This window comes from Hyla sarda, chromosome 8 (assembly GCF_029499605.1).
Source record: "Hyla sarda isolate aHylSar1 chromosome 8, aHylSar1.hap1, whole genome shotgun sequence".
Classification (NCBI taxonomy): domain Eukaryota; kingdom Metazoa; phylum Chordata; class Amphibia; order Anura; family Hylidae; genus Hyla; species Hyla sarda.
The window spans coordinates 125,200,025-125,214,473 of NC_079196.1; the positions used below are offsets into that span (position 1 = coordinate 125,200,025).

At 40.2% G+C, this 14,449-nt stretch overlaps 1 protein-coding gene across 15 annotated transcripts in view; it reads left to right on the top strand.

The window, feature by feature from the left end:
- Nucleotides 1-13,329, top strand: part of GULP1 (GULP PTB domain containing engulfment adaptor 1) — a 1,103,506-nt gene extending 1,090,177 nt beyond the window's left edge. For all 15 annotated transcript variants that reach the window (XM_056535167.1, XM_056535165.1, XM_056535168.1 and 12 more), the window contains one exon: nucleotides 12,411-13,329. In XM_056535167.1, coding sequence (XP_056391142.1) covers nucleotides 12,411-12,482 — 72 coding nt within the window. In that variant the 3' untranslated portion in view covers nucleotides 12,483-13,329. The remainder of the gene's footprint in view (nucleotides 1-12,410) is intronic.
- Nucleotides 13,330-14,449: the final 1,120 nt, after the last annotated feature.

Sequence of the window (14,449 nt, forward strand, 5' to 3'; positions counted from 1 at the left end):
CCAATAGTTCAGGCAGCCTCAGCAGTCTGCAAATGGAGTGCTGAGAACACTGATCAATGCTGTGTGAAAAAATGGAAATAAATATATAAGCCCCATTTCTAATAAAAGTTTAAAGTTTAGTGCCTTTTCCCAATAAAAAATAAATAAAAATTATAATAATAATAAACATATGTGGTATTGCTATGTGTGAACATTTCTGAACTATTAAAATATAATGTTAATGAAACGATACGATCAGTAGTGTAAATGTTAAAAAAAACTGTCCAGAATTTGGGGATTTTTGGTGACCTTTTATACCAGAAAATAATTAATAAAAAGTCATCAAAAAGTCCCATCAAAACAAAATGCTACCAATAAAAACTATAAATCACAGCACAAAAAATGAGCCCTCATACATCCCCATGTATGGAAAAATAAAAGCAATATAGGATATTTTAGGATATTTTGTAAGCATACTTATTTTACAAAAAATATATCTTTTTTAAAGTAGTAAAATAAAACAAAACAAATAATAAAACAAAAACTTATACAGTATTTTATTGTAAACGTATGGATCTACAGAATAAGGACAATGTGTTATTTTTTACCAAAAAGTGTACTGCATAGAAATGACCCCCCCCCTTCCCCAAAGTTGCAAAATTGCTTATTTTTTTCCTGCAAATATTTATTTTCCATTTTACTGTAGATTTTGTAGTAAAATGAGCTTGTCCTTTCAAAGTACAAATGATGGAAAATTTAAAGAGTTATGGTTATTAGAAGGGGAGGGGGACCCCGAGGGGGACCCCCCCCCCAAAGAAAACTAATAAATAAATGAATGAATAAATAAAAGAATAAAAAAAATAGCCTGTTCCTAAATGGGCACTGTCAGGTTCAAAAACTTTTTATACGTTGTACATCTTGGCAAAACATTCACCTTTCTTTTATAGAAATCATGGCTTATAAAATCATGGCTTTGTCCAAGCTGAAGCACAGGCCCGGCAAAGTCCAATAAGTGAGGGTGGGCTAGCACTCCTCTGCACTCTCTCCTGTCTGATAGTTCTCTATCAGAAAGGAGAGAGCACAGAGGAGTGCTAAAGCACCCTCACTTATAAAAAGGAAATAACATTTTCTTATGTAATATATTGTCATACTTATTGTAGTAAAAAAAAAAAAAGGGGGAATCACTATATTTAATAGAATAATAACATGGCAAAGTGTCCACCATGTTGTATGAATTCTAAGAAGGCCTAAACTGAGTTAATTGAAAGATCACAAAATGATTGTAAAGGTGTTATCTGTCTAAAACAAATCTCCAAGGAAAGTCCAGGAGAGTGAAACTCATTGCAATGGCCCTCATTTACTAAGAATGGAGTGTAGGTTTCTTTGTGGGTTTTAATTCCCTACAATTTATTTTCCACGGTATTTACTAAGGTTTCCTTACACTTTCCACTTTCCCTACACTTTGATTTTTTTACACATGCTCTGATCTGTCTGGTTTTCCTCAGCTCAAATCCACCACATTTTACGTGGAAACCTTAGTAAATATGTTGGGTTTTTGTGAAAATGTTGGGACCACGCCCCTTTTCAGAGACCACACACCCCATTTTATCGGTGACCACACCCCCTTTCTGGTTTTCCTACGAAAATTTAGAGTTAGTCAGGGTTTTTTAAATTCTGGCGCAAATTCGGGCGCAGACAGAATTTCTGGCGCAGTGCGACAGAATCTGGTGCACAACCCGACAAAACATGTCGGGTTTGCCATAGTAAATGAGGGCCATTGTCTATTATCTTGACTCCAATGTATGTGTGGGTGTTTAACAATGGGTTGCATTTGCATTCTATTTATCTGTATCTCTGGCCATGTATATGAAATGCCTGAGAAGTAGTAATGGCATTGTAGTACAAGGATGTTGATGTGTGTACTGGTGGCCACAATAATCCTTTGCATCTATAACACAATTATAGTAAATTAATGTTTAACTATGATGTCATGTAACTAGCCATGTGACTAGCCCTTAATTTCCATATACACACCCACCAGTCATCATTGGATGAGATTACCGTATTTATCGGGGTATACCACGCACCGGCCTATAACACGCACCCTCATTTTACCAAGGATATTTGGGTAAAAAAAGTTTTCTACCCAAATATCCATGGTAAAATGAGGGTGCGTGTGTGTGCATGTATACCCCGATATACCCCCAGGAAAGGCAGGGGGAGAGAGGCCATCGCTGCCCGCTTCTCTCCCCCTGCCTTTCCTGGGGTCTAGAGCGCTGATGTCGGCCCTTTTCACCCCCTGGTTATCGGCGCCGCTGCCCGTTCTGTCCCCCTGACTATCGGTGCCGGCGCCGATAGCCAGGGGGAGAGAAGCGGCGCCGACAGCCAGGGGGAGAGAAGGGGCAGCGGCACCCATTGCCGGTGCCGCTGCCCCATTGCCTCCCCCCATCCCCGGTGGCATAATTACCTGAGTCGGGTCTGCGCTGCTGCAGGCCTCCGTCGTGCGTCCCCGGTGTCGTTGCTATGCGCTGAACGGCGCGGCGCATGACGTCAGTGCGCCGCGCCGTGCATAGCAACGACGCCGGGGACGCACGACGGAGGCCTGCAGCAGCGCGGACCCGACTCTGGTAATTATGCCACCGGGGATGGGGGGAGGCAACGGGGCAGCGGCGCCGACAATGGGTGCCGCTGCCCCTTCTCTCCCCCTGGCTGTCGGTGCCACTTCTCTCCCCCTGGCTATCGGCGCCGGCACCGATAGTCAGGGGGACAGAACGGGCAGCGGCGCCGATAACCAGGGGGTGAGAAGGGCCGACAGCAGCGCTCTAGACCCCAGGAAAGGCAGGGGTCGAGAAGCGGGCAGCGACGGCCTCTCTCCCCCTGCCTTTCCTGGGGGTGTATCGGCGTATAACACGCACACAGACTTTAGGCCAAAAATTTTAGCCTAAAAAGTGCGTGTTATACGCCGATAAATACGGTATATTACTTGGGTGGACCCTTAAGATAGGAAACAGTTTAAAAACATGGGTGAAAGAGAGGCATCAGAGGAGGACAGACACACAGAAAACTGACGCACACAGAAAGAAAAACTACAGGGAACACAGAAGCATCACAGAAGTTCCTAGAGGCTTCCTGAAGGGGCGGAGCTATGAAGAACCAGGTAGAGAGCTAGATTCCATAAGCCCATTCTTTTCTAATAACCGGTTAGAACATCAGGCGTTTCCATGGACCGCATCTTTCTTTCATCCAAAAGTACTCTCGGTAAGATACACAAGTTTCTTATTTGATTTAGTTACCTCATTTTTAATGTGGGCCGAATTATGTTATGTATATGAGCAGACCTGGCTTATATATAACCTCAAATATGAGATGTAATAGTAGTTTATAAGCCACACCCCTTCTACTGCAGATGAACGGGGCGCGTCTTATGGGGATCAATGCAATGATCATATTGCATATTAGCATAGTCTAATGGGATTTCTCTGCTCCTCCACATGACATAATAATTGCCACGAGGAAACTTAATTAAAGTCTTCCTGATTAGTAGCGTACTATAAGTTATATATTTAGTACCGTATCTTACCAGAGATAGTTGTGGTTAGAACTGGGCCGGGTTTACTCCCATTTTATACACGTAAAATGCCCATTTGATATCAATTGATGTGACGATCTCTACACAAAGTAATCTATTGATATCTGAACTATCCTACTTCTTTGACTAAGTAAAAAAATAAATAAATAACTTAGTAATACATCATTGATTTATATCTGACATTAAAGGGGCTATCCAGTATAAGGTGATTTTACCTGGCAGACAGTAATGGACATGCTTAGGAAGGATCTGCGCTTGTCTTGAGCTAAGTGGCTATGCTGAGAGATTACCAGAACACTGTGGCTAGCTTTTTGTGAACTTGTATTTCCTGTTTTCAGTTTTCTTGTTTGCCTGCAAATCCCATGATTCCATTTTCCTACTTCCCACACATCAGCCACCCCACCCATTGAAACATAAATGAGCTGAAGACCTGTGGTTTTCAATCAGGGTGCCTCCAGCTGTTGCATTACTTGTAGATTGCTCTCTCCACCCATTGAAGCAGAAAGGCTCCCTGTCATCAGCTGACTAGTGAGTCAGGTCTTGACCGCATTGCAAGCTGGGAAAAATCCGAGACAGCAGTCATTTTGTATGCTGTTAAAAATAAATATAGGGGTGAAAATCATATAAGAATTGTGAGGAAACCGTCACACACAGGTAAAGACACTATATTGTGAACTACACTAACTTTACAGCCCCTGTAGCATAGTCAAATAAAAAAAATTCCTGGAATACCCCTTTAAGTCATTGATATTCTTTATATCATTGATATTATGGTCTGCTTTTATTACTCTTTAATGTTTAATCAACTTATCCCCTATCCGCAGAATAAGTATTTGATCGCGGGGAGTCCACCAGCTAGGACCCTCCGTGATCTCCTGCACAGGGCCACGGCTCTGCCACGGCTCTCCTGTGCAGGAGGCATGCCGGCCGCAGACACGCCTCCTCCATGTAGTTCTATGGGAGAGGCCTCGACCATCGACCTCACTAGGTCGACACTACACACATTAGCGCTCTCACTGAGCGCTAATGCGGGGGCCCCATTCAGGAGATCGCATGGGGTCCCAGTGGTCGGACCACCCGCGATTAAACACTTATCCCCTATCCTGTGGATAGGGAATAAGTGTTATAACGCTGTAGTTGTCCTTTAAGGGCACAGCCCATTTTGGCCTTAAAGACACAGACAATTTTTTTTCTTGTATTTTCGTTTTTTCCTCCTCAACTTCTGAAAATCATTACTCTTTTATATTATCATCCACAGACCCATAAGAAGGCTTGTTTTTTTTTGCGACCAATTGTCCTTTGTAATGACATTACTAATTTTTCCATAAAATGTGTGGTTCAACAAAAAAAATAATATTATTTGTGTGTGGAAATTGTGTGGAAAGTAAAAATATCATGTTTTCTTTATTCTGTGGGTCAAAACAATTTAAATGATCCTTAGTATACAAGAGAAGAGAAGTTGCACTCACCCAGTTCGATGCAAGAATCAGATCCTTTTATTTAACACCAGCAGTGGATGACAGGATAAAAAGTCACTGACACGCGGGGAGCGAGGGCGCACGCCCTCAGACGCGGGGTATACAAAAGGAGGCGACTAGTTTCGCGTTACAATACGACGCTTCTTCTGGCCAATAGGTATAAGCCTACCTGCCGCAGATGACATGTATTTATATTGGTAAAAAGGGGGCGTGGTGACAAAGTAGAAACATACAGTGGCAAAATCAAAACACCAAAAACCAATTAAAAACATGTTGACAACATATACAATGTGGTACAAAATCACGGAGGTAAAAAGATTCACAAAAAGGCAGACAGATCCTGTCTGCCGTTCATACCTATGGGCCCCATAGCATTGAGGCGTATGATCCAAAAAGCCTCGCGGCGCATTAGCAAGGTATGTTTATCAACACCGCTAGGTGTCGCTACTATTCTTTCAATGCCGGCAAACTTGAGCGTCTCAACTCCACCACCATGATGTTCAATCATATGGGTGATGAAGCGAGGCGCCCCCTTGCCGGTACAGAGTGAATAGAAATGCTCCCTTATACGTGTGCATAATTTTCGTTTTGTCTTGCCCACATAAAAACGTCTACAAGGGCAAATTAAACAGTACACGACATCGGTAGACTTGCACGTGATCAACTGGTTAGTGAAGATGTCAACCCCTCCAAGCATAAAGTTCCTTTTGGACAAATTATGATGGCAAAAGTTGCAATTCTTGCAAGCGAAATTGCCTTTGGGTAGCATCTGACTTAACCAGTGATCATTAACATCCTGAGTACTTTCTCTTTTGTTTTTCTTAATGACATCACCTATGGTGGTGGATCTTCTGAACGTTACAATAGGCTTTTCTTTTGCTAATTCACCCAGCTCTTCATCATTTTCAAAATAATACCAATTGTCAAGAATACTCTTCTTGGCTATCTGATTGATGGGAGAATTTGCAAAGGAAAACACAACTCGCTTCTTGTTTTTCCTATTTTTTCTTTTAGACACCAATAGATCCTTTCTGTTCTTATTAAAGGCTTTTTTATAGGCACCCTCAATGATGTTCAGCGGGTAGCCGTGCTCTTTTAGTCTTGCTTTTAATTCCTCCGCTTGTTCCATAAAAGTCTCATCCTTATTATTAACCCTTCTCAATCTCAAAAATTGACTATAGGGAATATTGTCCCTCATATAACTCGGGTGCGAGCTTTTATAATGTAGCAGAGTGTTTCTGGAAATGGCCTTTCTGAAACCTGTGGTCTATTGTTCATTATCGGTAATGCTGAGCTTAACGTCCAGAAATTCAATGCTCTTACCTCCAAAAACATATGTAAATAACATATTTACACCATTGGCATTATTCAGATACTGGACGAAGCCCTGAAAGTCAACCTCAGAACCGTCCCAAACTATCAGGATGTCGTCCACGTACCTGAGATAATACACAATCTTATCAATAAATGGATTCACTCTGGAGAAGACCGTCCTTTTTTCTAACATAGTAAAAAAAAACGTTGGCATAAGTTCAAGAGACAGGCGAGCCCATGGCTGTGCCATGGGCTTGCCTGTACCACTGTCCCTCATGAAGAAAGTCATTATTACTTAGCAAAAATTCCAGGGAGTCACAGATAAAACCCCTGAAATTGGCGGACTTATTGGCATCTGCCAAAAAAGTGTCCATAGCATGTATGCCCGCACTATGCGGAATTCGAGTATACAGGCTTTCAATGTCTAACGAGACAAGTTGATAAGAATCCTGAAAAGTAAAGTTATCAAATGCATTAAGCAATTCACCTGTATCTTTAAGCAGTGTCGGAATGTGCCTAAGTAGGGGAGCCACCAACCATTCCAGGTAGGACGACAGTGGCTGAGTGACGGAACCGATACTAGCCACGATCGGACGACCTGTCGGGTTGGAAGTACTCTTATGTACTTTAGGGAGTGCGTACCATCTGGCTGGTTTTGGGTTAATGGGTAATAACCTCTCAGCAGTTTTTTGTGAGATCATCATTTTTTCACAAAAGTGTCTAAGAAGGGAGCGGAGGTGGTCGGTCGTCCTTCCAGTAGGGTTACCTTTTAGTGTGGAATAAATAGACTTATCAAGCAATTGGCGCTCAGTTTCGGCTTCATAAGCAGAAGTACTCCAGACAACCACCGCTCCCCCCTTGTCAGCTCTAGTTATGTGTAAATCTTTTCTCTTACTGAGCCAATTCAAGGCTCTTTTTTCACCCGGGGTTAAATTATTGTCTGGGAGAGGGTAAACAAGGGCTGATGCATCCTTTTTGACAGCTCTACAAAAGAGGTTCACATTGCTCCCAGGGATGATGGGGGGACAAAAATTTGATTTATTACCTCCCTGAAAAAAAGATTGTGTCTCTACACTTTCGGAACTCTCTATGAACTCCCTCTCACCTTCCATAAGGTCACATAGTAATTCCACAATAACCTGATCTTGCTCAGTGAACTCTGAGGCTACGCTAAAGCCCAATCTAGATATATTACATGGGACTTCCCCCTCCAATACTCTGTTACTCTCAGATGTATCTTTGCCACTTTTTTGAAAAAAATTTATTTAAACAGATTTTGCGCAGCGCCTTATTAAGATCTATATCAAAATATGTAGGGTTAAACTTATCATGCAGTCCAAGGTTCAGTCCCTTAGAAAGTATTGCAATGCAGTCACTGTCAAGTGGCACGTCGGTCTGATTTATGACATTGTCCACACTTATTGCGGTTTCCATGTGATCACTTTTTTCTTGTGTGGTTTCACTTGCACATTCTTGTAGAATTTTCTTTTTCCCTCTCCCTCTCCTGGTCTGCCGTCTAAAGGGAGAACAATGGCTGTGGATGGTTGCTCTTGGATACTAGACTTTTCAGGTTCACTTTCCTCCGAGGGACTTGACTCAGATTCTGTAGTCAGGAATTCAGATGCTACTTTGGTTTTAGTGTCTTTATTCTTCTTTTGTCCTTGTACATAGTTAGCTCTGTAATTTCTTTTTCTATTTTTAAATTTATTTTCAGAGACATAGTTAGAATTTTTCCATGAAAACACACAGCTATTTTCGAAATCATGTTTATCGCGGATGTATTTATCGCGTTCCTGTTCTTTGATTTTGATCTGAAGAACAGCCAATTTTTTCTCAAGGTTTTTTATTGACGCACTGTAATTCTCATCCGACAGACGCGTTTTTAATGCGTTTTTTGCCTTGTCAAGTTCTTGAGCGACACATTCATATTCTATTTTATTCTGTTGCAGAACTAAGGACTGTAGATTTAAAAAGTGCTGCTGATATTCTTCTTCCCATGCTTTCACAAAGTTTATATCGTTTTGGAATTGCGAGGGTGACTTATAGACCAGAAGGCCTCTTGGAGCCCGGTTATTGCTAGCATAGGCTTCCAAGGACTGGATAGTCCAATATAATCTCATTTATTTTTCTCCCAAGGAGTGTACCCTGTGTTCCAGGTTCTTGGTACTCAGGATGGTCAAGTCATCTAGTGAATCACAGGACGTAAAGTATAACCCCGCGTCTACTCGACCCGCGTGTATATTGCCATCGGCTGTGGGTCCCATATTGTTCTCAAAATCCATAGTGGATTAGGTGTGTAGGTGTGCTCATGGTACTAAAGAAACAGTCAATTCAATAACAACACAACACAACAACAACCACAATGCCCTTAGATGCACAGAGAACGGGCGATAATACAACCAGTTGATCACGTGCAAGTCTACCCATGTCGTGTACTGTTTAATTTGCCCTTGTAGACGTTTTTATGTGGGCAAGACAAAACGAAAATTATGCACACGTATAAGGAAGCATTTCTATTCACTCCGTACCGGCAAGGGGGCGCCTCGCTTCATCACCCATATGATTGAACATCATGGTGGTGGAGTTGAGGCGCTCAAGTTTGCCGGCATTGAAAGAATAGTAGCGACACCTAGCAGTGTTGATAAACATACCTTGCTAATGCTCCGCGAGGCTTTTTGGATCATACGCCTCAATGCTATGGGGCCCATAGGTATGAACGACAGACAGGATCTGTCTGCCTTTTTGTGAATCTTTTTACCTCCGTGATTTTGTACCACATTGTATATGTTGTCAACATGTTTTTAATTGGTTTTTGGTGTTTTGATTTTGCCACTGTATAAATATAAATACATGTCATCTGCGGCAGGTAGGCGTATACCTATTGGCCGGAAGAAACGTCGTATTGTGACGCGAAACTAGTCGCCTCCTTTTGTATACTCCGCGTCTGAGGGCGTGAGCCCTCGCTCCCCGCGTGTCAGTGACTTTTTATCCTGTCATCCACTGCTGGTGTTAAATAAAAGGATCTGATTCTTGCATCGAACTGGGTGAGTGCGACTTCTCTTCTCTTGTATACTAAGGATATTCGATCCTTGTTTCATAGTCTGCACCACCTAGAGATACTTACCTATTTGTAGTCACTGTATCATCGGCCCGTTCTCTGTGCATATAAGGGCATTGTGGTTGTTGTAGTGCCGGTGCACCTGTGCTTCTCCTTCAATTGCCACAATTAAAATGATACCCATGGTTGCATGCTTTTCCATTATTGTACTGCTTTAAAAAAAAAAAAAAATTTTACAAAATTTGTATGTTTAAAATTTTGACCACCTAACTACCTTTTTTATTTTTTCGTATATGGGATTCATTTTTTGCGCCATGATTTGTAGTTTTCATCAGTATGTCTTTTGTGTACATGTATTTTTTTAATCACTTTTTATTAATTATTATTATTATTATTTTTTATATTTTTTTGGAATGTGACAAAAAAGTAGCTTATTTTTTTCTTTACAGGATCATTAACATTATATTTTGATACTAAATATGCGGCGATACCAAATATGTTAATTATTTTTTGAACCTTTTTGGTGTAAAATGGGAAAAAGGGACAATTTAAATTTTTATTGAGAGAGGGCCTTTTTATATCTATAGCAATCCTTAGATTGCAGATACTGAACAGTGCTGTGCATAGACATAGCACTGATCAGTATTATTGGCAATCTTCTTCTCTGGTCTGCTCGATGTCAGACCAGAGAAGAAGACCCCGGGATGACGGATGGAGCAGGTGTGGGGACTTCCGGCCACCATGCTGGATGATCAGATCCCCGCGGCCATGCCATGGGTGATCAAAAGATCCATTCAAATGCCAGCATTGTCACAAGTGCTGTGATCTGTATTTATCAGACCATCTGAGGGGTTAATGGCAGACATCAGACCAAATAATGTTTGGGCCCCCTGAAAGACTTCACCCCTGGTCCCACCTCTGCCATGCTCCTATTCCACCCAAGCCCCTTTTTCATGCCCCCTATGCAAAAAATAAAAAATAAATGTGTAACTATCTATTCATATATAATGTTAGTATAGGTAAGATCATTTTACATGAGTAACATTACTAGTATACAAGGAGGAATATTATCACCATACATATTGCCATGATACTGTTACTGACCAGATCTTGTTTACCAAAACTAACATTACCAATACCAGTATATAAGGGACAATAATACTTCCACACCACCACCACCACCACATATTATTATCACAAAAGGACTAATACCACACAGCTACTGAATACCAATATTTCCCATATAGTGACCATATTGAGATAGATGCCAGATCTACACAGGCTCTGCAGACCACATAAGGGACTACAGTAAGTAACATCCAGTATCTCGAATTGACATCATTCACTTTAATTTTTCTTCTCCAAGACTCATCATGACAATATCTTACAGCCATGACACATCTTCACAGAAACTTCCTGACAAACATTTTAGGCTCAGCACTTTTCCAGCACCTATAGTGCCCCGAATGGTAATAATCTCACGCTTGCTATCCCACACAGTAGAGTGGGTAGATAAATGGATTGGGGAGGAGTAGGTAGCTCCCCCTGTTAGGGGGTAAGGTTGTTCCAGCAGGTAGAGAGGTACCTTAAAGGGGTACACCACTGGAAAACATTTTTTTTTTTAATTAACTGGCACCAGAAAGTTAAACAGATTTGTAAATTACTTCTATTTAAAAATCTTAATCCTTCTAGTATTTATCAGCTACTATATGCTCCACAGGAAGTTCTTTTCTTTTTGAATTTCCTATATGTCTGACCACAGTGATCTCTGTTGACACCTCTGTCCATTTTATTAACTGTCCAGAGTAGAAGCAAACCCCCATAGCAAACTTATCCTGCTCTGGACAGTACCTAAAATGGAGGTGTCAGCAGAGAGCACTGTGGTCAGACTGAAAGAAATTCAAAAAGAAAAGAACATATGCTGTGGATCATATAGCAGCTTATAAAGTACTTGAAGGATTATGATTTTTAAATAGAATTAATTTACAAATCTGTTCAACTTTCTGACACCAGTTGATTTAAAAGAAAAAAATGTGTTCCAGTGGAGTACCCGTTTAATGTAGTTCCCTCCCTTTGTAGGTTCCCCAGGGTAGTTAGGTGCCACCTCTAAGCAGGTCCCTGTGTAGACGTTTTTCCTTGTAGACAGTTAATCCTTATAGACAGAAGGCCTCATGTAAATAGTAGCAGCACCCTGTAGGTAGTAGCAGCGATCCTGTAGGAAGTAGCAGCCCCACTGTAGCAACAGCCCCCCTGTATGTGGTAGCAGCCCCCTGTATGTAGTAACACCCCCCCATGGAGAAAGTAGCAGCCCCAGTAGGTAGCAGCAGCCAACCTTAAGGTAGTAGCAGCCTCTTATAGGTAGCAGCAGCCCCCTGTTAGTAGCAGCAGCTACAGTGTGGGTAGGTTCTCCTGTAGGTAATAGAAGCCCCACTGTAGGTAGTAGCATTCCCCCGTAGAAAGTAGTAGTCCCTCTGTAGGTAGTAGCAGCCCCCTGTATGTAGCAGCAGCCACCCTTTAGGTAGTAGCAGCCCCCTATAGGTAGGATCCCCTGTAAGTAGTAGTAGCCCACTATAGGTAGGAACCCCTGTAGGTGATCAAAGTGTTTTTTTTTTTAATACAATTTTTTTATAAACAAAAACAATTAACTGCGATGTAATGATATCAGTGTTGCAAAACACATAAGGACAAAACTAGGGTATAATATTTGGTAGGACACCTGTAGGTACTAGCAGCCCCATGTACAACACAAATACTAGCAGCCCTCTGCACAACACAAATGATGGTCTCATACACATCATGAAGACAATAAGCAAAATGAAGACAAGACTTGAAGGTAAGAATCTAAAATATAAAACATATTTTGGTTTAACACCCTTTTTTATACTACCTAATAGCATATGTGTCTTCAACATGAATAAAGAAAAAAAAAAGAAAAACCATGGTAAAAAAAAAGTTATGTATGTACAGACTAACTTCCATATTTATTTTGCAGGAGGGGTTCAAAATGGGACTAACTGTGGAAGGAACTGTGTTTTGTCTTGATCCTGTTGAAAATAGAAGCTAAGGTCGTGGATCCTGTATTCTTTATATAAACAAAGATGCCAAATACTGAAGATATACTAAGGACAACCACCTTTGTGGACAATAATAGTACCTGGTAGTGGCAAATCATTAGTAGACATCCAACCTTTACCTATGCAGACTAATGAACTGTTTTCCATTTATTTTCATGATTGTTTATGGTTTTCCTGTACCAATTTAACATAATCGTGGGTTATAACATATATTACTAACACTAGAATATCTGTATTTTACCAGAGTAAGACATATTTAATTACTTGGTTTAGCTATACCCATATAATTTTGAATATAAGATATATATTTTTTTTTTTAGCAGGGTAAGCATTTGGTCAAAATTATGAGATTCTATTAGTGATAGTTGTCTCTGGGGAAGTATGACTAGGTTGAAGAAACACTTTCAGGACCTGCAAGCACGAAGTCAGCAATAGAAAATAATAGATAGGAATTATAGGTTTGGCACACATCTTTAGACCTTTGTATGGAGCAATCTATTCAGGTTCCCTTGTTTGTAATGTCTTCTAGTGTCATGCCATGCTTGTGATAAGTCTGGACTGTCTAGTGACACATTGGGCCTGATTTACTAAGAGTTTCAGATTTTTACTAGTGGGAAAAGACATGCAGGATTCCTCTCTATTCGCTATTGGGAAAAGTCGGGAACATTTTCTGACCAGCTTTTTCTAGGTCGATATTTCCAGCCATTTACCCACAGGATTTTCTGTAAATTCCATAGTAAATCGGTCGGGTTGTGAAACCACGCCCCTTTCCCGGCATACCACGCCCCTTTTTGGGGTTTGTTGGATTTTTCAGGCGCACACTGGCGCAGACTTGTCTCAGACAAAATAACCAGACAAAAAACTGTTTGGTTTCAGCTTAGTAAATGAGGCCCATTGTCTTAAATTTGCTTTGCTTCTTGATCTTCTTTTGGGCCCTTCCTCCTGCTGCTACTGCTTATACTAGTCACTTGCTCCTAGAAGTATGATAGAAGTTCCTTAATGCTGCTGTCCCCTGCATACCACTACACACTGTGTTGCTTACCACTCTGATTCCTGCCATAACATTACACAGGAGCTTAAAAAAGAAACTATTTACACTTCTCTATTGCAATAATCTAGTCAGAACCAAAATGTTTATGAATTTTGAATTTATAAAACATTTTTGAAGTTCTCATTCTGTAGGGCTAACCTTTTTTTTTTTTTTGTCTAATAACAAGTACAAAATGGGAACAACAAGATTTTGTTTCCATTTTATTACATTTAGCAACCTGACAATAAGGTGTCCAGACAGTAAATTTTATAACACAAATGAAGCCATTTTTTCACCTTCATCTCTTTCTGATGTGCATCATGTAGTCCTTAAAATACCATAATTTTGATCGATATTGACCTAATGTATATAATGATTTGTCCGTATTGTAACTTGTGATATTTTTGTACTAGAAAAAAACTTTCTGTTCTGTTTGGCTGTTAACTTTTTATTTGAATAGCTACACATCCCTTATAATTCTAATCTCATATTTATCAGCCCATGAATATTTTGTATACTAGAATTTAACATATACAATTTTATAAAATAAACATTGATAAAAAGCATATATCTATATATCCCAGGGTTATGAGAAAGAAACTTCATATAATAAAACAAATAAAAACAATGAATATTATACCAAAATAAAATATACTGTATATCTTATTGGAGTGTATGTGCAGTTTATTCTTAGTTAATCCTTTACTAGTATAAAATCATTAAGCCTGTTTTATGTACTATATAATGAGGAATAAAAAAAAATCTGCATGGTTGTTTAATGCATAATAGAAATTTAATAAAACCCATATTACTTTTTTGGGGACTTTTCACAAGTACGATATCCTGCGTTTAGTTTACATTGGATACTGTACATATGAATACACTCTTAAGTGGTTCACAAATTTGCTTCATTTGGATTGCATGATT